General features: G+C 44.2%; 5 protein-coding genes across 11 annotated transcripts in view; 2 read left to right on the top strand and 3 right to left on the bottom strand.

Annotated features, from left to right (window-relative positions):
- The window catches only part of nup93 (nucleoporin 93), a 19,748-nt gene extending 17,873 nt beyond the window's left edge, over positions 1 to 1,875 (bottom strand). The window contains exons 1-3 of one of the 2 annotated variants that reach the window (XM_076993647.1): positions 1,719 to 1,875; positions 987 to 1,174; positions 121 to 238 (exon numbers count right to left, since the gene is read on the bottom strand). In XM_076993647.1, the coding sequence (XP_076849762.1) occupies positions 121 to 238; positions 987 to 1,165 (297 nt within the window). In that variant the 5' untranslated portion in view covers positions 1,166 to 1,174; positions 1,719 to 1,875. The remainder of the gene's footprint in view (positions 1 to 120; positions 239 to 986; positions 1,175 to 1,718) is intronic. The other variant, XM_076993648.1, reaches the window with a different exon arrangement.
- A 777-nt stretch (positions 1,876 to 2,652) lies between these two features.
- mt2 (metallothionein 2) lies at positions 2,653 to 3,258 on the bottom strand. The gene is made up of 3 exons (XM_076993657.1): positions 3,165 to 3,258; positions 2,983 to 3,048; positions 2,653 to 2,876 (listed from the first exon to the last, which is right to left on the bottom strand). The coding sequence occupies exons 1-3, from the start codon at positions 3,187 to 3,189 to the stop codon at positions 2,785 to 2,787; spliced, it is 183 nt and encodes a 60-aa protein (XP_076849772.1). The 5' UTR covers positions 3,190 to 3,258; the 3' UTR covers positions 2,653 to 2,784.
- Positions 3,259 to 3,839: 581 nt separating this feature from the next.
- On the top strand, positions 3,840 to 16,017 carry bbs2 (Bardet-Biedl syndrome 2). 5 transcript variants are annotated; one of them, XR_013125938.1, is made up of 20 exons: positions 3,840 to 5,096; positions 5,229 to 5,456; positions 5,573 to 5,698; positions 5,784 to 5,846; positions 6,758 to 6,835; positions 6,940 to 7,044; positions 7,184 to 7,270; positions 7,379 to 7,514; positions 7,767 to 7,906; positions 8,000 to 8,138; positions 8,287 to 8,458; positions 8,926 to 9,055; positions 9,358 to 9,477; positions 9,645 to 9,782; positions 9,891 to 10,003; positions 10,160 to 10,308; positions 10,497 to 11,347; positions 11,824 to 11,938; positions 14,085 to 14,229; positions 15,722 to 16,017. XR_013125938.1 is itself a non-coding variant. In XM_076993650.1 (18 exons), the coding sequence occupies exons 2-18, from the start codon at positions 4,980 to 4,982 to the stop codon at positions 10,601 to 10,603; spliced, it is 2,148 nt and encodes a 715-aa protein (XP_076849765.1). In that variant the 5' UTR covers positions 3,840 to 4,406; positions 4,941 to 4,979; the 3' UTR covers positions 10,604 to 10,944. The 5 variants fall into 5 exon arrangements, 1 of the variants encoding a protein (XP_076849765.1); XR_013125939.1 differs by lacking the exon at positions 14,085 to 14,229; XR_013125937.1 differs by having other exon boundaries at positions 14,088 to 16,017.
- b3gnt9 (UDP-GlcNAc:betaGal beta-1,3-N-acetylglucosaminyltransferase 9) lies at positions 11,937 to 16,017 on the top strand. Its single transcript, XM_076993653.1, has one exon. The coding sequence runs from the start codon at positions 12,111 to 12,113 to the stop codon at positions 13,437 to 13,439; it is 1,329 nt and encodes a 442-aa protein (XP_076849768.1). The 5' UTR covers positions 11,937 to 12,110; the 3' UTR covers positions 13,440 to 16,017.
- phaf1 (phagosome assembly factor 1) lies at positions 14,555 to 23,842 on the bottom strand. 2 transcript variants are annotated; one of them, XM_076993654.1, is made up of 16 exons: positions 22,749 to 23,842; positions 22,446 to 22,528; positions 22,210 to 22,293; positions 22,045 to 22,088; positions 21,798 to 21,877; positions 21,622 to 21,716; positions 21,217 to 21,314; positions 20,842 to 20,954; positions 20,435 to 20,568; positions 20,133 to 20,216; positions 19,811 to 19,893; positions 19,383 to 19,426; positions 18,913 to 18,962; positions 18,768 to 18,826; positions 18,455 to 18,527; positions 14,555 to 18,003 (listed from the first exon to the last, which is right to left on the bottom strand). In XM_076993654.1, exons 1-16 carry the CDS (start codon positions 22,810 to 22,812, stop codon positions 17,914 to 17,916), a joined length of 1,278 nt encoding a protein of 425 aa, XP_076849769.1. In that variant the 5' UTR covers positions 22,813 to 23,842; the 3' UTR covers positions 14,555 to 17,913. The 2 variants fall into 2 exon arrangements, with proteins under 2 accessions (XP_076849769.1, XP_076849770.1); XM_076993655.1 differs by having other exon boundaries at positions 21,217 to 21,281.
- Between the last annotated feature and the right edge of the window lie 1,143 nt (positions 23,843 to 24,985).

Here is a 24,985-nt window from a genome sequence, read left to right as displayed (position 1 = left end):
GCATTTCTTAAACATATTCTAGCCGTCCTTAGAAATGCCTTCCACCCAGAAACTGAGCAGTGTCAGCTTATTTCCAGGAAACTACCTCCACCCACTACATATTCACGGCATCTCCCTCACCTGGATATCTGCATCTTTCACTGGTTCCAGTGGCTCGAAGGCTGTAGCTGCGCTCAGGCTTTCCAGACGCTGGGAGATATGAAAGATGTCCAAACCCCTGGATCCCAGGAGGATGGAGCTGCAGGAGGAGAGGGAGATCATTGTGTCAGCACTATGTCATCAGTGCTGGGGTTATTCTACATCAAACCACCTGAGGACAAACAAGGATCGATATCACAAATCTTGGGGTTTTCACTTTACTGTAAAACCTCAAAAACACATGTTTGTATACCGCAATGAGAAACGTCAGCTTTCAGTTTAACAATTGGAAACTATCAAAGATGGAAATGGTTTTCACACAAGTTACGTGATCTAATATTCCAAATCCGGATTGCTCTAGAGAACACGTCTTCTCAGTTGAATTCCCTTTACGGTGCTACTTGTGGAGAGTTTTGTTAAAATGTTAAACGGTGAGATTCAAAGGGATCATTGTGCAACGCATGGCCAGACATCAGTGATTCATTTGGACTCCATTGACCTTTCAGTTCCACTGCCAGTTGGGCTGGTCAAAATGTCACATTTTTCCCTTTCATGCAGTCAACATTTTCAGCAAAACAGTTTTTTAAAGCTGTAGTCCGTGACTTTGGCAGGATTAACCAAGGGCAGATGTTTAGAAAAAGCTACAACAAATACAGTGCCTTGTCAATATTTCCTCCAAATCTGTGCACACAAAACATGACTACTAGGAGAACAGTACTGCATTCTACGTCTGACTGGGTGGGGGTGTTACAGGAATATCCCCCCCCTGAACTAAGTGGTAAGTGCTTATATATGTGGAGAATTTACACAAACATAACGAAACGCTTTCTGAGGTAAAAGCAACTCACGCTTTGACGTCGGCCGTGTCCTGCGAGGTTCGTGTCAGGGTGCGGGAGCGGAGCCTCTCCCCGGCCTGCTGGATCTCCTGGAGGTTCCGCTCGACGTGGGGCAGCTCGGACACCGCCTCGGTCTCCGCGGCGAGCTGCTCCGCTTGCTGCAGCAGTTCCCCGAAGCCTTCGGCGTCCATGTCCGGCTGCTGGTCGGCACAGAGAGAGCGTTGAAGAGGCGCGCTGCGGCCAAACCGTGCTCACCTGTTCAGCTAGCCGGACAGCTAACTAGCCAACACGGCATTACTCATGTTCGGAGTCACAACTGCTGAGGGAGCGGACAGCACTTCTGTACCCAGGGAGCTCAACAACAGCGTTTACTTCACCAAACAGCTAATATAGTGTAATAACGACTACTGGCTAGCTAACCTCTCATTGAATGGTGTAGCTAGGCTAGCTGCATCATAGGTTAGCCACGTTGTCGCAATGCCTTGTACAATAAAGCGACTCTTGGCTGTTTTGCCAGGATTCAGACTAACTAACGAATAAATGAAATAACATTTATGAAGTCATTATTCAACGTTTATGTATGGGCTGGTCCGGCAGGCTAATAACATGGTTACACCTCACTAGCGGACGAGCTAACCAGCTAATAGTTCAGCACGTTTCTTTCTGGGGACAAGGAGACAGTACCAGATACAAATTAACATGCTTGTTGAATGTTACTATATGAAGCCGGATTATTTCCCTTACCGCTTTATTTTACTGAATCTCAAAGCTCGCAAACGAATCCTCTGATTACTTGTTACGGTTGTAACGCAGGTGTTTCACTCATGTTACAGTGGTTAGCTAGCGCGCTAGTTTTACTCCCGGGTTCTTCACCAGGTCAAATGTGATTGGCTCAGTCTGCCTCGAGTGCGCGCGCGCGGTCACAATAACTTTATTTACAACTGCACAGCAGAGACAAACGTGCACCAAGTTTAGTGAATTTCATTAAATCTAACATTTGTAAATTAGAGATTGAATAAAAGTTTCAAAATGACTTTGTAAGAAATACAGTAATTTCAAAAAATCAAAACAATTAAGCCTTGTTTTCAGCCTTTGCTTGATGCAGATTTAATCTTATAGCGCTTTCCTTTTGTTGCCTACACTGATCAAAATCAATGAAGAGCTGAAAACACCCTCGGAAAGTTTGTGAATGTCCCCTTCTTATGTAGGCCAACGGGACTTGGAAAGTAGGTTGAAGGACCAGTCGGTATGCACTCATGAGGTGGGTGGAGATGTTTAATAGAATTACATGTTAGGAATCGCCTCAAGGATTGCCGTAGTACGGTCGCATTACTCAAGTGTGTCAATTTGGGCAGTCAGTTAAATGGATATAAAAACACTACCACTTCAGCCCTCCGTGCATATGGCACCATTAAAAAGCACATGGAGCGTTTGGATCATCCCACAGACTTCATTATAAACAGGGTAGGTTGAAATGACCACTGCCACATCAGTGGATCACAGAAAGAAACGTCACGTGCTCTACCACACCAGCAATGCCACTTTTCCAGAAGCATCAGTTACACAGTCGACTTCAGCCATAGCTCCCATCCAGTTTAACACTAAAACTAGTTATAAGCCAACCATCTATTCAGAACCAAATCCCCAAGGGGATCTGAAAGAAACCTCAACACGTACAGCAGGTTATTTTATTTTATTTGGCCTTTCATCATAAAAGACAAGCCACCATTGAGGCTGCATGCCACAATAACAAAAAGCAATACAAACAAACAAAAAAGTTTAGATCCTAGGTGTGACGCAATTGGCTTCTTCACTGGCAACATTTGGAATCGCATGTGTCGCCTTTACACACGCATCCAGAAGCACACTTACTGCACCCAGATGGACAGCACGTGCAGCAACCTGTGAAACGTACGGGCAAAAAAAAAGTAAATGAAAATAAGTTGTGAGTTCAGATCATTCAGCAGTTTCCCTTCTTTCCCTTGAACACGTAATGCACGCGACTTACTTTTCTTGCAGGATGTACATTTACAGTCCGTGCACTTACAGTCTGTGCCACAGGTACAAGAACCACCTAAAAGCGACATGAAAACAATTAACGGAGCTTTAATGAGACAAGGAACTGACTTGTGTGCCAAACTACTAGTCTAAAACTAAAAGTTAATCTAATCAAAGCAATAATAGTCTTACCCTTAGCGCAATCACAAGGATCCATTTTTATGTATATAGGTGCGGCAAAGCTTCGCGAACGAAAGAACCACTTCTCTTCTGCCTAAAGCTGAATTGTATTGGGAGTAGTCAAATGTGGTGAATTTATAGTGCTCTGAGAACGATTAGGACGAGTGCAAAAACAAAGGCCCCGCCCCCGCGAGGCTGCACACGGTGTATCTCGTTGAATGACAATTACGCCATTAACACTGGGTGCAAACCATCAAACAGTAATGACATAATACCTGCAAAACCTAGATTTATGTTATGACATAGGCACTCCTACCCTATTCAGAATTGTTGTTTCAACAGGACTGCTTATTATGCCTATCAGCATAATTACAGAATTTATGGTTTATTTAGATAACATAGGTCCCTTGTCAGTTAACAACGGGCTATGAAAATAAATTATGTGTTAAACTTGTTTTATTATAAATTTTAAAAATGTCAATACTATGTTACTAATGTTTGTTTCAAATACATGTATTGTGTATAATTTTCGAAAGAAAATGTAAAGAAATGCTATAATAAAGATATTTCACTTTATAAGAACTTAAAAGTATTTAAGTGTAGTAAATAAGAATTTCTCCATTGCCCACTCTTTGCACACGACACTTCCAAGGAGTCTGGGCTCAGCGCGACCTACTGAACAGGCGCATGCGCAGTTAGCCCGTCGTCTGCACCCGGTCAACCATTCGACCAAGAGCAGAGTAAATACGTGTTTTGCACTTGGTTTGCGTGATTATGACTGAGTAGTTTTTCGATACCCGGGTGCTGTGACGAGTGCAGAGTCTTTTAGAATATCACGCAAAAATGTAATCACCACAACTACACTTAAGTTTCTATATTTTCTCGTGGAGTTACTTTTTAGTCGAAATACATGAAGCGCAGCTACCTCGTTAGCTATATGATGGTCGTACTGGATTAAGTTAGTTTGTTCCATAATATACATAGAAACCGACTATTTCAAGTGATCACATGTATCATCGTTGCAAATGATTAGATACTTAATCCAGTTTAGGTACATCTGCATTGTTTATATAGCAAACTAGCTAACAGTAGATATGTAAGCGTTAAATAAAGCCAAGTTAGTTTACTGCGCATGCGCGGTGGACCTCCCATCAGAGGACTGGAAAACTATGGTGCTTAGCTACCTAAGCTAGCTAGTGCGTTAGCTTGTCAATAACAAAGTAAGAAACCTGTCGGTCCGAACAAAGGATTGGGGTAAGATGCTTTGCTCAGCGAGTGTGCTGTGAGGTGTGGCAACACACATTGGAAACGCACACGATAATACAATTTAAATGTAACGGTTCAAATAATCGGGCCAGTTACCTAGCGTTAGTCCGTTTAACAGAGTTTAAAGTTTAGATAGCACGCTAGTTACCTTCATTAATACGGTTTTGACTTTTTTTTCAGCTCGTATAGCTTTTTAATTGTTTTAAATAACGGAGATGGATTCGTTGGTTAGTGAGAACGTTATCTAGCTAGTTAGCTGGGTTAGCTTCATAAAAGCACCGAGAAGCTCCCGTGTTGCTAGGTAACCGAAGGCCAGCGCGCGACGGGAGAATAAGCTGTTTATTCTATTAGAGCCACAGAGGAGTGAAACCATAACCATGCAGGTGCTGCATCTCTACAGCTAGATAGCATCATTTCATCTTGGGCCAGACGTTTATTTCCCAGTTATTATACACCAAAACCTCTTGAATTTAACACTAAACGAACTATATGAAATCTCAGTCTATCTCTGTGGAACTGTAGCTTGCACGGATCTGCTGTCTTGCTTGAAACCGTGCAGCCATGTTGGTCCCAATCTTCACCCTCAAACTAAACCACAAGATTAACCCCCGCATGGTTACTATGGGGAGGTTTGATGGAGTTCACCCGTGTCTGACTGCTGCTACGCAAGCAGGGAAGGTAAGTGCAGCGAATACAGTTAAGCCGAATACCACATATTTATTTGACTCTCTGGTATAGATTAGGAATTAGGCGAAACTATTCGAAATGAGCCACTTGTTCAAATCCGTTTAAATCTGCCAAACTATCCAGGTGTTCATACACAACCCTCACACTCGAGGCCAAAGGCAAACATCTCACCGGCTGAGCCGGAGTGGTCAGGACTCCGACATTTCCTTGCTGAACATTAACCAGGCTGTGAGTTGCCTGACTGCGGGGGCCCTGAGCCCCAGTGCCACAGGGGACGCGCTGCTGGTCGCCTCGCACACCAACCTGCTGGCCTACGACGTACATGACAATGCCGACATATTCTACAGGGAGGTGAGTGAAACAGCGTTGAAGATGTCGAAAAGTGTCAGAAATCTGGTGGTTAAAATAATGTAATTTCTAAAATGGTTGGTTGTAGTTTTCTTTCTGGTGTTGGTTCTGCACTGCAGGTGACAGACGGGGCCAATGCCATCGTTCTGGGAAGGTTAGGGGATATTCAGACCCCTCTCGCCATCATCGGAGGAAACTGTGCTCTTCAAGGCTTTGACTATGAGGGCAATGACCAGTTCTGGACAGTAAGACAGTCTTGTTTGTTTTTTTGTTGTTAAAATTACTTTACAAAAGTACAAAGGGGGCTTAAAGTATGTGTTTCTGCTAAAGGTGACGGGAGACAACGTTCGGTCGCTGGTCCTGTGTGACTTCACTGGTGATGGGAAGAATGAGGTGAGATACAGCAGCAGTTTTCCTTTTGTCTGTGTGAAGTTAGTCCTACATAATTCAGTCTGGGTAGTGAGAGACAGTTTTGGTATCCAGAAAGTTTTTTTTATTATTGTTATCAAACACATTGATCTACTAATAGTGATTTACACTGAATATATTTTATCCTCGCTGTTATGCAAAAAGCATCAATATCTTTACCTTTGTTATAATCAACATTTCATTTAATTTTAAACTAATCAAGTGCAGGTTGCTTAAAGTGGCACTTTACTAAAATTGATTGATCCAGGTCCACAATCACTACAATGTTTTTTAAAATGATAGAATGATGACAGCATATTTGTGGGTTGTATTTAGGACAACATTATACAATACCTCTCTGTATGTTGGGTATTTTTTGCACTACTTTTAGTTGGGCAGGTGCTATTGGCATTGGAAAAGGAATGGAAAATGTCAGAAGAAAAGTGTTGTCTGATCATAGGAGAAGGTCTTTCTATTTATATAAGAACCCCAGACATTTTTTCCTTGTACCTGGAAAATTAAATCTAGACATTTCCAAATCACAGGTATACCAATCACAGCAGCTGTTGAAAACCTCATGATTGAGGTTTGATGCTCAGTTAACTTGCCTTTGACGACAGGACTTAATCTGTTCCAGTGAAATCAGCTCAGCCAGCCCATATTTCTAACAGCGTTTACATGTTTTAAATTGTCTGATCATTGCATCACATGAAATATCTGCTAGATTTAAAAGGTCATGGATAAATTAATCAGAGAAATCACACGAGCATGGATACATTGAACTGAAAATATTGGAATGTTTGCATACTAACCAGCAGCACCCAAATATCCTCGGTACATATATGCTAAGAGTCTGTGTGCCCCGCATAATCTAGAATCCTTGTTTTGATTTGCAGCTGCTTGTGGGATCTGAAGACTTTGATATTAGAGTATTTAGGGAGGATGAGCTGGTGTGTGAGATGCCAGAGAATGAGGTAAGTAAAAGTGACATTCACAGCTGTTCTGAGGGTTATCAGACTCGTGCGTGGGGAAAAAGGTCCGAGCTGTAAGTCTACCGGTGGTTTTCTGTTCCTCTCAGACAGTAACGTCGCTGTGTCACATGCACACTAGCAGGTTTGGTTACGCTCTGGCTAATGGCACTGTTGGAGTGTACGACCGCACTGCCCGCTACTGGAGAATCAAGGTATTGTTTAAAGAAAAAATTTAGTTTTTTTCCCCCCCAGAACTTACTGTTCACTACATAAAGCACAATTTGTAACCCTGTTATTAAAGTGTTGTTTTGTTAGTGTGTCGTCATGGCTGTTTATTTGTACTGCGTGCAGTCAAAAAACCATGCGATGAGTATCCATGCCTTTGACCTGAATGATGACGGAGTTGTAGAGCTCATTACTGGCTGGTCTAGTGGGAAGGCAAGTCAGCTTCAGGGGACCTTCATGCTCCACTTCTGACTCATGTGTTTGTCACCCTCTGCCCTTTTACCGGCACTCACTGTGATTTTATTTCTTGTGACTGTCCAGATTGATGCGCGCAGTGATCGTACTGGTGAGGTGATCTTCAAGGATAACTTCTCCTCATCAGTGGCTGGGGTGGTGGAGGCAGACTACCGGATGGACGGGCACGTCCAGCTCATCTGCACCTCAGTGGAAGGAGAAGGTGATGGAACTTGAGCACAGGTTCACCTTTTTCACATAACATGATTAAATCTGATTGACAGCAGAAGGGTCTATGAGTTTAAGGGCCCGCTGGAACGATGTTGGATCTTAGCCAGTGACCATCCATCCTTAAACGTATTAATTCACTGCGTCTTGGCGTGCAGGGTGTATATGGTTCAGTCTGTTTAATGTGATGGGACCGGCCCGCTGTGGTTCAGAGTTGGCCCGGTTCTGATGCCGTGTTGTCTCGCAGTACGCGGCTACCTACCAGCCTGTAAGGACATGAAGGGGAACCTTATGGACGTGAGTGTGGAACAAGACCTGATGAGGGAACTGAGTCAGCGTAAACACAACCTTCTCCTGGAACTTCGCAACTATGAGGAAAACGCCAAGGTCCCCATATTCGCCTGTACAGACGTGTATGTATGCATGTACATGCTCAGAACAGACATGAGCTAATGATACATGTGCCACCCACTGTTGTAGGCTGTCCCGGGCACCTCTGAGGCGGAAGCTCAGATGGGTGTGATCCCCGCCAACACTCAGCTCCAAACTGCCCTGTGTGTGCGGTCTGGCACACGCACTCAGAGGGCCCACATAGAGCTCAGCATCTCTACACCAAACGGTGTGACATCTTCACCTAAAAAACGCTCAACCTGCCCTCTAACTGCTTTAGATACCACAAAGTATGTCCATTTTTATGTTTGAAGCATTGCACTCATTCACAGACCTCTCTCTCTCTCTCTCTCTCTCTCTCTCCCCCCTCCCTTCAGAGACCATCATTCGAGCTGTGCTGATCTTTGCTGAGGGCATCTTCGAGGGCGAGAGTCACGTGGTGCATCCCAGTGGCCAGAACCTCTCCGGCTGCGTCTGCGTTCCACTAATTCCCCCTAAAGACATCCCAGTAGACCTGCACATCAAAGCTTTTGTGGGTGGGAGGACCAGGTGTGGGGATTTGTGTGTATTTGTGTATTTGTGTGTGTGTGTGGTTTTATTATTTATTTCCAGTTGATGTTCTTGGCTATGTAGCGAGTCTATTGTTCCGTTTGTCAATGGATTGATTGTTAAAATTGCATGGACAGGCTGCACAGGATTGCCAAAAGCTGTTTAACTGAGCTCTGACTCTGTAACGTGCTAGCAAGCGAAACGCTCTGGGAAAGGTGCTATATATATATATATATATATATATATATATATATATATATATATATATATATATAGCTCTGCTGTAGTCTGAGTCTGAGGCCGCCTGCTGGTTAGTGATTCCTTTAATCAGTAGTGCTTCTTCTCAGCAAGATCAGTAGGGAGCTGTATGTGTTGACTGAAGTAAAGAATAACGTGTTCGGACAGAAAGCAGAGGTGTTGCAAGAATGATTACAGTTTTGTTGTTTTTTTTCTTGTTTTGGTTTTAGCACACAGTTTCACGTGTTTGAAATAACACGTCAGCTGCCTCGATTCTCTATGTATGACCTTCACGTTGACCCTTCAACCCCTGCACCCACAGGAAGAGTCACATTTAGTATCAGTGACAGACCACAAAGGGTAAAGCATGCAAACAAACATGTGCACGCTAATACACACACACACACACACACCAATGATTATCTATCATTGATATTGAATATCTCTTAGGAATTTCCCATAATGCTGCTTAAGGGCTGCTCTGACCGTCTATCAGTCGCAAGCATTGTGCTAAAACAGGGCTTCTGTAAACCATGTGCCTTACAGAGTTCTTGTTTAGAGCTAGCAACACCAAGAACTTGGCTTCATTACCATGGTACGTATGTACTGTCGTACGTTGTGGGGAGCTCTTTCCTTGGCTGAGACGCTTTGTCTCTGTGCAGGTGATCATGTGGCTGAATCAGAACTTTCTGCTGCCAGAAGGCATCAGCAGCCCAGATGTGACATTCACTTCCCTTCGTGGAGGAGACCTTCTGTCCATCAGCATGAGCTCCAGTGGGGAGGTATGTGTGTCTGTCTGAAATGTGAAAAAGTCCAAATTTATCAGCGAACGTCATCAGGTTCTTTAAATGCTGATGGAGAAACCTGGATTTCAATGTTGCACAAAAGCAAAACTTCAATACTGCTAAGATCGATCATCGGACGTCTTCATCTTATTCTGCATCCTTAGATCACACTGTGTACGGATGATATCGACCTGGCAGGAGATCTGGTCCAATCACTGGCCTCCTTCCTGGCTATTGAGGACCTGCAGGCAGAGGCAGAATTCCCAGCCTACTTTGAGCAACTTCGGGTCACTCTAACAGAGGCTAGTAACACTGTTCCACCTGCCTTCCACTTCACAACATTCATATTGTGCCGACTCACTTTGGGCCATGTCAGAACCAGTACTCGTAAAGGAACGGTGTGTGTTCAGGTGGATGAGTTCCACGCCGTGCATCAGAAACTGACGGCAGCCATCGCGGACCACTCGAACCACATCAGAAACATGCTGGTGCAGGCAGAGGATGCTAGGCTCATGGGAGATTTGTAAGTGTCTGCTTCCTCCTGATCACTTCAGACCGCTTCATTGTAATGGTCGATGTGTTTTTCCTCTCTACGCACCCCCCCCCCCCCTTTTCTGTCTCATTTTTAAATTTCGATCATACACACAAACAACTGCTTTTGTTTTCCTTTTTCTCACAGGAAGACCATGAAAAAACGTTATATTGAGCTATACGACCTCAACCGTGATCTGATTAATGAATATAAAATCCGGTCCAACAACCATAGTGCTCTCCTATCCTGTCTTAAGGGTGTAAACCAAGCCATTCAGAGAGCAGGCAGGCTCAGAGGTAGGTGAATGACCATGAGGTCCATACTGGAGGGGGTTTCTTGCTATAAACTCTGATCTGCTTACAGACAATATACAAAAGACTGACTGCACAATGGATCATTTTCTCAATCCATGAGATTCTGCTACTGATTGATGTCCCCAAATATAGCCCACCTCTATACTCTCTCTTTTCTCGTCTCTTCTCAGTGGGAAGACCAAAGAACCAGGTCATCACTGCCTGCCGGGATGCAATCAAGAACAACAACGTAAACGTCCTCTTCAAGATCATGAAAGCAGGGACTGCTTCTTCCTGAGGGAGCCCTCTGGTGGCCATTTGCATAACGTACAGCACTGGCACCTTGGAGATTAGACCAAGCCCCCGCCCACGGCTGCGGCTGAGACAAACTCCGTCCAGTAATTCATTCTTACCGAGTAATGGACTGCAGAACATATACTCCAGGCCTTATTTAGGCAGTATGTAGAATATGTAAGTTGATTCTTGTGTGTTCAGAGAACAATGTGTTCAAGTGTCCAGGAACAGAGAACTGTGGACGGTATGAAGTTGTTACCTTTTTTTTAAGGTGTACATAGGCACTTTGTATCGACTTTGTGTAAGTGAGAAATATCAACTAAAAATAAAATGTAATTGAATGAACTGTTTTCGTTCGGGTCCCAGCCGAATCGGACCGAGTCAGCTGCTCGTGCTGCAAGCCGCTCGTGTTCTCGCCGTTTATTTTCGTGCGCGTGCCTTCTGCCTTTGCGCGCGAGCGTCGGCCGCTGCGCTGGCATCTGGCTCGCTGCACGCCCATGGATGCTCTATTGTCACGTGGACATTTTTCTTACATGATGTTAGATTTCTTTTTCCAAAACGTGTTGTTTACCCGTTTTGGCACACGATAGTGCAGTGGCAGTAGAAATGTGAAGCTAGCGTCACTACCAATTTTGGAGGGCTGGACTAAGTTTTTGGTGAACATGCGCAGCATTTTTGAGCTTGCCGAAGTTTCTTGACGAAAACCAGATGTTGCCAGTGTTGGTCTGTAATTTGGTGACAGTGCTAGGTAAGTCTTGGTGTGTAATGCTGCAGTGTTTGTGTTTCTTGTTGCCTACTGTTGGGTTTAAACTTCGATATTACCGCCAAAGTTTTTAAGATGACGGGAGTTATGTCGGAAAAAGCAAAATGTTTGCACGAGCTAAAAGCGCGAGGACCGCGTTCATCTGTTAGTCGAGCGCTTCTGGCAAAAGATAAAACGGCAGTTTATTCGAATGTACGACCAAAGAAACTTGGAGGGAAGTGCTTTTCTGCATTTCTTATATCCTTATTAGCAAATAATAAGTAAATAATCTTAATAACAAGGAGTTAATCCCATTTCAGTTTAAGCTTCTGTCCATTTAAAATGCTTATAAGGAAAAGGCTTGACGTAAATATTCCTACTTCAGCATCAAATTATTGTACAAGTGTAGAAATTCAATGGTTAATTGTAACTACCATATTAATTGACATGTATCTAATCTAAAACTATATACCTGTTTCTAGGAACCGATTTATGCACGCGAGATGCCAAAGCCTTAAAAAAGTCCTGGATCCGTTTTGGAAGGCATAGTTAAAACTGAGAATCTCACATGTGTCTCGGATTACTTCACTCAGAGAGGTAAGATATCCAGGGTGGAGGAAATTAATAACACACTCAACGAGTTGTTCCTAATAGGTTCTGGAGTAGGAATTACTGCCAACGAAGAAATGCTAACATAATGATAAGCTCTGAAACTCGATGGCTGTGTGGCTGTGAGACTTGTTAAAATTGGATTGCAGTATCTGATACAATGAGGAGGATCCACTTAAAGGGAGATGTGCTTTGCACCATAATCCTGCTGGTGCTTCTGGGCATATTGTTGTATGCCCACCAAAGTTCATCTCCCATTTGGGAGGCAGTGCACATTAGGAATCGGTCTGCCACCTCTAAAGATCTCCTAAAAGCTGTACCTCAGCACAGTCCAGTGCCTAAGTCACAGGCAGAAGCCAGATCAAACACTTCTAAGCTCCAGACAAAACGGAAAGATCAGAAGGCTCTGATGAAATCGAAGAAAAGGGCTGGGAGAAACAGATCCCCCACAAAAACCAGTGTTATTCCGACCCTGCCCCAGTTTGACTTTGAGGATTACCTTCGCAAGAAAGACCAGAGGGAGTTCGAGATGTTAATTGACCAGCCAGAGAAGTGTTCAGGGCCTGGCGGTGCACCCTATTTGTTGATTGCTATTAAATCAATAGTAGCAGACTTTGACAAGCGTCAGGTGGTGCGACGTACCTGGGGCAGAGAGGGCGTGGCCCTCAACGGGGTGTCCGTCATGACTGTTTTTCTGCTTGGAGTTCCCCAAAATATCACAGCACTCCCCCTGTGGGACAAATTGTTGACATACGAGAGTCGAGCATTCGGGGACATACTGCTGTGGAACTTTGAAGATGCGTTCTTTAACCTGACGCTCAAAGAAATTCACTTTCTCCAGTGGGTGAATACAACCTGTTCCAAAGTGAAGTTCATCTTCAAGGGAGATGCAGACGTCTATGTGAACATCAACAACATTCTGGAGATGCTTGCAGACAGGAAGGCTGATGAGGACCTTTTAGTTGGGGATATAATTTTCCACGCAAAACCAATCCGCAGACGTAGCAGCAAATACTTTGTGCCTGAGTATATATATGGCCAAGGGATTTATCCATCTTATGCAGGGGGCGGTGGCTTCGTTATGTCTGGGCACACTGCACTGAGGCTGCACATGTCCTGCAAGGAAGTGGAGCTCTTTCCCATAGACGACGTGTTTCTGGGAATGTGCCTGCTCCGGCTGGGCCTCAAGCCCACGCACCACGAGGGTTTCCGCACCTTTGGCATCGTGAAGCCGTCAGCTGCGCCCCACCTGCAGGTGTATGACCCATGCTTCTACAGAGAGCTGATGGTGGTGCACAGCCTGACTGTGGCCCAGATCTGGCTCATGTGGAACCTCCTGCATGACCTCAGTGTGCGGTGCCATGGCAGCCAAGATGCCACAGTGTGGCCCTTTAAGTGGAGTAACAGGACTCCTGCTGCAGCTGAGCCAAATGGTGATGAGGATCATGGGAAACACCATTACAAAATAAGAGTGTTTGTGAACCACTGATTATGTTAACCCTTAAACTGCCGATACTGTGAAAGTTTAATGCTGGGGTTTTGAAGGTTTTAGTCAAAGTCCTTTAGCTGTTCTTGATCTTTTAAACATATTTAAAAACAAATATTTTGTTAGACTTGCACACGAACCTTGAAGGGAGTTTGGTCGACTTCAAAGCAACTGGTTTCTGAGCTGCTGTCAGAGATGAATAATTAAGCTTTGTCATGGATGATGGCATCAACACATTAATTTTTTTCCAGAAAAAAATGTTATACATAAATTCCAAATGCTGATATAGACATAATGGATCATATTTTGTAAGGCTAATGCAGTATTGCAGTCTCTACAGATGACTAAACCCAGGAGCAAACAGTCTCTCCTACAGATGACTGAACCCAGGTTCAAACGGTCTCACAAATGGTGAGCGATAATGGAATATTTAATACTCCAGATGCTCAAAATTTAAGTACACAATTGGTCTGACTTTTCTCCCTGGTTTGGTTTTTTGTAAAGTGGTAATTTCCCCTTGCTGCTGAGTGCGCTCTGCTGTAAGAGACGTCTGTTGCTGTTTGAGGGTTATAATAGGAGTTAATGCATGGTCACTGAAACTGTCCATCCATCCTCATCTGCTTATCCGGGTCTTGGTCGCTGGGGCAGTAGCCTAAGCAAAGAGGCCCAGGTTTCTCTCTCCCCAGCCACCTCTTCTAGCTCTTCTGGGGGGATACTGAGGTGTTCCCAGGACAGCCGGGAGATATAATCTCTCTGAAAACATTGCAAAGCAAAAGACCAAAGGAACATGGAGGTGCTTCCCCTCATATTTATTACACGCAGTCTTGAAATATTTCTTGTGTGGGACACACTGTACCAGAATGTTTCATGAACAAATGCAGTTTATAAAACTGAAAATATTGTAGTTGCAGTAGATTAAACGAGAAAATACTAAAGTCACAGCATTTCTGCATGGGAGCACTGTATACTGAGCAAACCTGCAGCTGACATCTGCAGCTGGAATTCTTGCTTAAAATAAAATAAATGAAAACAGAACATGCCTGACAAACAGACCGTCTAACTTCTTTTCAGACAAAAAAAAAAAACCTGCGAAAAAAAAACCACCACATTGCAATTACTCTTGATTCACAATTTTTAATCGCGAGTCCCATTTCCAGAAATGGGTCAAATATACTGAGTCCACGAAAAAGAATCACTTTGGAGAAGGGGTGGAAACATACAATATATAAGGAATACATTATATAGCATTAATATGCACATGACACTGAATGAATACATTACATAGCATTAATATGCACATGACATTGAATGAAGTTGTCCATTTTGAAACGCAGTCCTAAGGATTATCATTCATTCACTTGTTCAAATGCAAAAAGAGGATGAAGTCTGAAGAGGAACCAGAATGAGCCAGAACCCAGCTGATCAAAGCTGAGGGTACACTTGCTCCAAGCATTTAAATGGAGAGAGACAGAGAGAGAGAGAGAGAGAAAAGAGATCCACCTGAGTTTGTGCATGGCTGCGCTCTCCTAACGGGCATGCTCTCTTCCAACTGGCGCTCTCTCCTTACAGGCACGCTCTGTTCCAACTGGCGCTCTCTCCTAATGTGCATGCTTTGTCCCAACCGGTTATTCTCTCGAAATGAGGACGATCCGTCCTAACAGGCGCTCTCTCTCCTAACAGGCACGCTCTGTCCCGACAGGCGCTCTCTCCTAACAGGCACGCTCTGTCCCGACAGGTGCTCTCTCCTAACAGGCACGCTCTGTCCCGACAGGCGCTCTCTCCTAACAGGGTGCTCTCTCCTAACAGGCACGCTTTCTCTTGACAGGCGCTCTCTGCTAACAGGCATGCGCTCTCCTGACAGGGCGCTCTCTGCTAACAGGCGCGCTCTGTCCTGACAGGCACTCTCTAAAAGGCAGGAGCACTGTGCTGGCTAGTGGTTGTTGGTGCTGCTGCTTCTAAAACTGTCTAAAAAGAGGGTGAGCTTCAGCACTTAAGACTTAAGTTGTGGAAAGACAAATTATACACACACACACAGGTAAAATGTGAAAAGGTTATTCATACTAATTTGGAATAGACAGGAAAGTGCACGTTTTGGTTAACAGAATCATCATAAGCACTAGTGTGAACATCCAGTCATGGAGGGCTGTGAATGTGGAGGAAGGCTGTAGGCCCCACCACAATTTCAGAGGCAAATGCAAAATAATTAAGCTGATTATTAATAATGACCTTTATACCTGTGTTGACCTTTATATCAGTAATCTAACTGACCACATATCTCCCTTCAGGTTTGTCCTCTGGCATATGGAGACAGGGACCGGTCCATTGGTTTAGCTGCACAGGCTCTATCAAACACAGATCAGGTTCAGATAAAGAGCGAGTGGAACCAGGCGCGGAGGAAGATGAGGCACAATGTTAAGGGCAGGACTGTGTTAAGGTTTTGTTGATTATTCTCCTTGGTTTAACTCACCATTAAGAGAGGAATGAAGCTGACTGCTGCCATGGAAACCAAGGAAAAAAAAAAAAAAAGAATACAACCAGTGCCAGATCACAGTGTCAGACACAAGCCTGGAGAGATGGGGAAGACATGTGGGCCATACAAGTGGAGCCCCCTAGTGGACTGCATTGTCACACTTCATGTTCTGACCCAGGAGGCTCTGTCAGTACTGACTTTTATAAGTCTGCACAACACTATGGTTCTGGCCACTGTCTGGTGTCCTGCGCCAACCTCCTGATCGTGGCGAAATATGGACTGCGCAGTCAGAGCAGACGTTCCCTGCTATGGACTACACATGGTCGCAAAAACTTGTGCAATACACACACAATGCAAGAGAATTCCAGAGTTCCAGCTCAGTGTGAACCCCTGTGGTACCATTACCTTAAATGGACAAAACAGACATGCGTGCTATTTACAGATTTGTACATAGACAGACAGGCAGACAGAAACAGACGCACAGCACTGCAGAAAGCCCAGCATGTAACTGATAGAGCAGCAAACAGAGATCAGGAGACTAAAGCTCGGAAGGAGAAAGCTCCGAAGACCGTAACGGGGGTGTCTGGCGTCACACTGCAATGAAGACTGCATCATCACTTAAAACAATTCTGGGGAATTCTAAACCAAGAAGAGATTGCTCCTGCTCTCTGGTAAATTAAGGACACATCTGAGGAGAACATTTTAATCCATGGACAGTTGTTATTTCTTTGGCTAAAGTTTTGGCAAATAAGGAAAACCTTAGAGATGTGTAACGGAGGGAGAGGCTCTGAAGACACAGAGCTCAGGTGAAGACAGCACAGTAGGGAGGGACCCTAGAACGCCAACGAGTCATAAAAACGCGTAGAGGTCCAGAGTGGCGGAAAATGACAGGCCAGTGGCTTTTCTGTCCAGGTCTCTGTGTTACAAGCTCCAACATCCAGTCCATGTCCACCTGTTCTCCTGTGTCTCAGTAATCCCAACAGTCCTCAGTGGACAGAAGACAAGTGTCAAGTAAATAAGGTGGATCCTTTTGTTTTAGTGCAAATGTTAAAAACCATGCAATCACCTTAGGTTGCAAGAAAACATAAAAAACAAGGAAAAAGATGATGGCCAACTTAAGGTTAAACTGAAGTTCGCACTGCACAGCACTGCAATGGGAGTTAACCAAGTCTGTATTTGTTCCAAGAAAATATGCTGACAAGCACCCTCCCAAGTGTGGTGTGCAGCTAGTTTGTGCTTATAATTTTGTAGATCACACACACGTAACTACTTAAACAAAACTAAACTAAAAACACTTTATTCATGCAATGGCTCCTAAGGTTCACAAATCCTCCAGGGTGTTGTGAGCGCACCCTCTGCATGTGCTGGCCACTGTAATCCTGAAATGAAGCGAACTGAATGTGTTTAAAGTGTTTAATGTGCAGAAGAGGAAATGGCACCCTAACGTCTGTCCCTTGTACCCTCTGGTGTTGGTGTCAGTGTGTTGAGGGACCAATTTAGAAATAGAAAGCCATTAATAAGAACAGCTTCTTTACGCTTCTGAATTTATAAACATGCAATTCCTGTTCATGTAGGAATAAGAATTAAGCATGTGTGTTTGTTTGAGATCACTGACATGGGTGCAGAGTTGGAAATACAGCTGCAGGTGGGTGGGGGTTGGGCGGGGGGGTTACAGGATAAAGGGTGGGGTGGGGGTGGAGCCACTGCTGGCTGCATCCATCCATGTGTGCCAGGTGGGAGGGGCTATAGGGGTGGGGCATCCATCCATGTGTGCCAGGTGGGAGGGGCTTTGGGGGTGGTGCATCCATGATGGCACACAGTTGGAAGTAGGCAGAGTTTCCAACATGTGGTTATTCAGCTGGTGGGACATCAGTTGTATGTGTGTGTGTGTTTGTGTGTGTGTGTGTGTGAGCGCGGTGGAGGGAAGGCACACTGCGCTGGTGGGCTCCAGGGATCCACAGGAACCTGCGAGGCGAGATGGGCATGGTGGGCAGTTCAATGGGCAGCTCAGTGGGCACCGTGCTCGGTGCGGTTCTGGATGCCTGGGCGGGGAGCTCCGTACAACGTCACTGACGCTATGTGGTTGTTCTGCATCACCTGGAGGCCCACAGACAGTGTTATTAATCATTATGAATCAGGTGCTTAAAGGTCACCCAAGCAATTTTTGTGTGACTTTACTATCTGAATGTAAAGACAGCTTATGTGAATGTAAAGATAGCATATGTTAATACTGAAAGAGATGTTCAGAGAAGGAAAAACCAATCAGGATGCTTCTTATTGGGGGGGGGGGGGGGGGGGGGGATAGGGCTCTCTACCTGGCACACAGGAGGACAGGCTAAGTGCTGGGAGGAAGTAGGGGAGGATGGACTTCATGAACACTGAATTACAATTCTATTACTGTGTCTATGAAAGGATTAACATGCTTCAGCTTCATGCTTCAGCAAAAAAAAAAAAAAAAAAAGCCTGAATGCTTAGCTCGAGGACTTTCACACGGTATAATTAGGACAAGTTCTCAATAAGCTTTACCCCCAGACCGCAACTCTCCTACCTCAAAGATCATCCTCTGAAAGCCGAAGCAGAAGGTGGAGCCAAACGGGTTGGTGTTATTGGCAGACGATGACCTGCAAAGCAGAGCTCCACTCGGTCACCGAGTCAGAACCGATTTTCTAAATCCTGGGTTGGCAAATCCTCTTTTGGTTTTAAGGGATGACATATACAGCATTTATTCTTTAAAACAAATTTCTTTGGTATTTTTGAACAATATTATCTTAATTTTGGTCCCTTGGTCAAGGTGGCCTGTATCTGAGGTTCTTTGCCTCCTGCCATTTTCTCCTGGTCATTTGTCCAGCTGTGTGTCTTACCTATGAAGCACCACTGGCTTCTCCATAGGATGTCCCAGTAACTCCTGGATCTGGTCCCACTGAGCAAACGGGAGAAATGTATTCAGCACCTTCTCAATACATACACATATTTATCTGTGTGCATGTACGAGTGGGCAGCAGTCACCTTGCTGTAGGTGGTGAGGATGCAGTCCTCCCCCTGGACATCAGCTCCATCTGAAAGACAAGCAGGACCCGTGAAGCCTCTATAGCCCCCATACTCAAATAGCGGCCCGCGGGCTATCTATTTCTGGCCCGCGAGTTGTTTAGAAAAGTGGTTTTTTTTAGGATTTTTTTTTTCAATTGCGCTATCCGCTCTTATTTTGAAATCGCGCACCGCGATCTCAAGACAATGCCGGGGATTGCGTCTATGGCAACAACAAACAGGTAGCAGACGCCCAAATGCGCCCCCCCCCCCCCCCCCCCCCCCCCCCCCCCCCCCCCCCGTAACCGGCCCGTTCAGTGATTGAAAAAATAAAATGTGGCCCATCATCATTTCTATTTGAGTACCCCTGCTCTAGAGGCTCGAGGCTGTTGCCAGTTCCCTGGCCCCAGATCACCAGGAGATGTGGGAAAAGCCACACAGCCTTCACCCACCTTTTTTAATGATGAGTGGGATCTTGAAATCACATCGATGATATCTGGAATCAGAAAGGCGGGGCAGTACATGAGCTGCAATTCACTATAGGTTCATTCAACTTACTTTGACTACAAGGCAATGTAACATGTTTCCAAAGATATATTGGTGTTTTTTAACAGGATTCATTATATTGGATTAATTTTATCCTATTCAACAGCTGCTATAGAGTAGGAGATATGGTAACCAACCCCATTTATGAACATGTATAGAATAGCTAGAGAATTACTTAGATTCTGAATATCTAATATCAAAAATCAAACATACGGCTGCTTGCAAAACATTAACTAGCTTTTTTGTTTAACTGCTACATGTGGAGTATTAGTTGTCAAATAAACAACATTCAAGGTCAGTCCTGAGTAACATTGGCAGACAGGGCCACACTCACATGTTGAAATTGTAATGGCCTGGGTAGTTGGTGTGAAGAACAAACTTCTTCACTAGGTGGGACGTTGAGTCAAACAGTATGTCCTGGGTGTATGAAAGAGACAGAAAGGGCGGGGAGGCAGAGACAGAGAGGGTCAGGGGGGTGAGACCAAGATGCTTCAAATATTCCAGCACCCGGTTGCAATTCCTCTACCTGAGCCAAGAAATAATGCCAATGACAGCCATCTACACTAAAGCATTTAGAGGTCCTAGTTTAAAGGACAGGGTGGTGATGCAACTGGCTGTTACACACGCACAACCAAGCTTCTGCCATGGACACGTACCACTCCCAGTGTGAAGTAGTTAAAGAAGTAGTCATTACACTTGGATGGGACTTGCTTGTGGGGAGAGGGAGAGTGGATCTTCATCTGAAACGAGGGAAAAAGAACAGGGGACTGTATACATAGCTGATCATCAAGAAGGCAATGCCTTGAAAACTAAAGAGAATGTATGAAGCAATAATCCCTTACTGGGATGTCAGCTGGCTAACTGCAAATCTTCACTTTTGCTCACGAACCAGTAAAATGCAGACGGTCTCTAGGATGACTACACTGGCAGACATGGAGAGGAGGCTTCAAGAAAATACCTTGTCCTCAGACTTGTAGAACACCTTATGTGGAGAACCCAGAGCGCTCAGGACATCCTGACAGGAGTCTCCAAAGTAGATGCTTCTCTCCAGGACCCGCAATTTTGCATCAGCCATCACACCTGGGCCGCACCCTGACACACCATGCATGTAATTTAGATGGCTGTTTGAGACAATGCCACCCTCTAGTGGAGTGGAGGATCTCTCGCATTCTCACTCACAACTCCACCTACAATCATTTTCAAACAACTTCAATGTTTACACAGGCTGGCTGGCCGCAACAAAGGTAGGACTGTATTACACGCTATCTGAGCATGACATGCTACGTTAGCATGACACACTATGTTAGCATGACACACTATGTTAGCATGTCTCACACTGGAACTAAGACTATCCCGCTGCCGTACCTGCAGTGAGGATCCGCAGCCTAAGACCCAGTGGACCCGTGCCGTCCCTTAGCACGTCCACAAACTCCGCGTAGACGTTACCCAGGAAACAGGCCAGAGGCATCACTGGAGCCCTGAGAAAGAGGGAGGTGGAAACGGAGAGAGGGATAGAGGAAGATACAACGAATAGGGAGAATAGAGTAAACTGAGTTGGGATGGACGTTTCTAGTCACTAAAGCGCTTGGAAGCACATGACATTTCAGAGCCAGAGTGAAATGAACACAGATACATTACTGGACAGTTCATCTGTCTTCATATTTGAAAATACTTGTGCAAGCATGATGGTAGTGCAGGTTTGATGATGGTAGCAATGCAGGTTGTGTGCACACAGCTTACTTGGTTTCTTGAATGTTATTTCCAGTGTAAATGTACATCCTTTTGACTGTAGCTCCGTGTGGAATCTGCAGGGAGGCCAAGCCATGGGCAAAGTTAGGCTGTCGAGGCAGAACAACAACAGCTGCAAGTAGACTGGCAGGCAGGTGCAGGAGCCCCTCTGCAGCCCAAGAGCACGGCATGCAGAGGTGATCACCGTACGGGGACAAGCGGGGACAAGCCAATAAAACAGCTATGCTGTGTTTTCAGATGCTCAGATTAACAGACATGGCTGCATTAAACAGGGTTTGCTTCGCTAGATCTGTAGGCTGCTGTGTTTGAGAAGAGAACAATTCATGGCTCGTTCGGAGAGAGGTTTCTGAAGCACACTGTTAGAAACCAAAGCATTGGAGAGACTGAGACGCTTACCTCGTATTTTGGGGCTTCACTCCATGAATCCAGCTGAAAGGAGAAGGAGAGGCCGCGGAAGTTCAGATGGAAGAGCTGCTCTGCTGCATTGTAGACTGGGCAGGAATAGGCAGAGTTAACACACAACACATCCCCAGAAGATATACATCAGCAAGTAGGGCATCCATGAGGCTTACCTCCTGGGTGAGTGGCACCAAAGGACTGGTCAATCTGCTCAATGGTGGGTGCTATTGCCTGAGAGTTGAAATGCACGCCGCTGACAGACAAGGAGGAAATGGTTATGCTTACTTTGGGAAGCCCTCGCAACATACTTCTGTTCCTGATATAAACCACCTTTGTGTTTAGCTGTTCTGCACAGGACATGTCTTTGATATTTGAAATGTATATGCTTATACATGCAAAGCTGTAAATGACGTCACATACCAGTATTTTAGTTTCACTTTGCTCAAGTCGTACACTTCAATTACCTGCAAACACACTCGGTCAGTGTTGCATAGACAAAATGCAAGAAAACAAAAACAAATCAAGACTAAATGTCTTCTTGCACTTGTCTGAGCGAATATGGGAAACACACACACACTTCCCAACCTTCAGTCTCTGATTGCAGGCATCAAACAGCAGTTTAATTCCATCCTGAGTCAAGTTGAGTATGAGGTCATGACTTAGTGGTATCTGTAAGAGATGAAACAGTATACACGTGTAGACACCTGTACATCACTGGCATCTTTTTCACTTCAGTTCACAAACAGCTTTAAGGACCTTCCATTTAGCATTTTGTGTATTTTCCCTCTCACACGGGTTTATCAAGATGTGTGAAGCCTTACCTGTTCGCTGTAGAGCACCTGGACATTTTTGATGACTCTGCAGTGCTTCTGTAAGATGGATATGGCCTGAGCCAGAGGCATTCCTTCACACAGAGACAACAACGAGTGCTTAGTTACTTATTTTGGTTACTTACCAGTACAGTCAGAATAGACACAACAACAGAAACGTCGATTTGGTAAATCGTCAATAGAAAATATAGGAATACAATATTTTCTCAAAACAGAACAGACTGTGTACAAGGTGAAAGGAGGATTTCTCATATCATTGAGCTAGACACCCAGGTTAGGGGTAAACGTGCTTACCTAGCGCAAATTCCCATTGTTCATTTCCCAGAGATCGCTCAGGAACCACCTCCAGATCCAGCATTGGGTTCTCAACGAGGTTCTCGGACTGTGCCAGATCTAGATTTGTCCTTACATAAAATACTGACTAGGTTTCCAAATAAACAGTTAGCAACGTTAACGGGGGGAAACGTTGATTCTTTGCCACGAAAATTTTAGGAATCAGAGATCAACATACGATTTTCAGTACAACACGGAATAATCAAATATCAATACTAATTCAATCTAACTGATCGGCCTATTTTTGATATTTAATTTTCGACAGTGTTAGCATGCTTATAAATAACGAGGTGATAACGGTAAGAAATTACTAACGCACAACAAACGTTAGAAACAGTTTCAAAATAAAAAAACGACAGTTCAATAAACACAACAACTCTTCAGCTGTGTTAAACACGGCAGCTACGCTAGCCAAACGGTTACAGGTTGTCTTCTTGCCAAGTATTGACTAAGCGAACAGTCTAGCAGTTTAAAAATAACGGCAATGGGTCTGAAACACAGCTAACACAAGCGCCAGGTCAAGCAGAAGGGTTACGTTTGACGACTGTCCATATCACAGCTACTAGACAGCGGACTAGCGCTCCACTAGTGATGCAACACCGCCGTCCTACACTCAAAACACGTTAGCTAGATAGCTAACCTTATCCAAAACAACTATATATTTTTGCTCTGGCACACGTTTATTAGCGTAGCATATAGCTAATACACGTCTCTTACTAGATAGTGTTTTTTCAGGCTCAGAATACAGTTATAAACTACCGTTAAGTCGCTGGACCACCGTAAACTCGCAGTCAGTGTTGTTGTTGTTGTTTTTCTCTCCTATGGGATTCAACAGCTCGCGAACCGATTACAAAATACTGACATCACAGTTTTCATAATCGCATTATTTTTTCCCCTCTCTCTCGGGCTTATTCTATTTCTGTCCCCGACCTTGACGTGGCGTTTCACGCAGCCTGTGTTTTATTTTTGTCCCGAAGACGTTAGTCGTCAGTCCCAGACAACAGAAAGCCCACTCTGTTACAACCGCCACTTCTACCACAACGCCACCGTCAGCTGATAATTCTACTTCCGATGGGCTTCCCGAGCCACGCGCACGGTTATGCGCTTTCAAAGTAATAGTCGTCGAACGCGTAAACATATGTTTTTGTACATTTCCTAGTTTTAGAGTTACCTTTGCACAAAAAAGGTTTAACGCTTTTAAATATAATGTAAACGAACATTTAAAAGTTGAGTGATTGCCTTCTATTTATTTCACTTTTAATACATTATTCCGCTTATTTTCCTCTTGATTTAGTTAAACGTTCTGATCGTTCTGCCGAATTTTTCAAGTACGAATTAATAGCAATAAATTGTTAATACCCTTTAACTAGGTATATATCCGTTAGCTAGGAAGATCAACCAAATGCTTACTGAGAATAATTCTTGAGAATACAAATTTCTCCTCCACCAGAGGGCAACATTACAAACTTTATCAACATTTAATTTAATCCTTTAGAAAAGGATCGCCAAAATCACCCAAAATCAAAGACTTAATTTTGGCCTACAGACTCTTCGCAACCACTGTAGTCTGTAACTTTGACTAAAGTCTTTATATACATTTAAACCAAAGCTGAGTTGTAATGTTACTGTACAACAGAATATTTAATATTTTGGATACAAGAGGAATAACTGAATAACGGATAATGTTAATGGTTATAAAATGTTTAAAATGTCTAAAAGGGGACACGTTTGACAACAAAATATATACAGTAATGCTGTGCAAACTGACATGCCTACTTAAGACGTAATTATATTAATGACTTAATCATTAATATCAGTTTGTCTATATTCTATGAAATATATATTATTTAACTGAGCTACTCATACATATATTTAGCAGTCATGAGTTCAAGGATATGGTGTCCAATCTAAATGAACAGTTTATCTGTAAGTGAAATGACACTCACTATCCCCTGAATCTCTGGGCTGTTCAGCTAACATTAACCTAACTGTCATGCATGGACGAAATTTTGATTTCATAGGTGGGGGGACACACACACACACACACAAATGACTTGAGAACTGGGGCGCAGGGTTTACCAAAACCGGCTTTTGAAAAAGTGCAGGGGACATGTCCCCCCTGTCCTCCCCCAAATTACGTCCGTGCTCTCATGTAACTCGATGGAGGTTACTTATGCTTGTGGGATAAACTGCACATT

The sequence above is a fragment of the Brachyhypopomus gauderio genome, unplaced genomic scaffold (assembly GCF_052324685.1).
Source record: "Brachyhypopomus gauderio isolate BG-103 unplaced genomic scaffold, BGAUD_0.2 sc118, whole genome shotgun sequence".
In the NCBI taxonomy this organism is placed as follows: domain Eukaryota; kingdom Metazoa; phylum Chordata; class Actinopteri; order Gymnotiformes; family Hypopomidae; genus Brachyhypopomus; species Brachyhypopomus gauderio.
The sequence above is the reverse complement of the archived record's forward strand: the minus strand, read 5'-3'. Positions and strand labels throughout refer to the sequence as shown.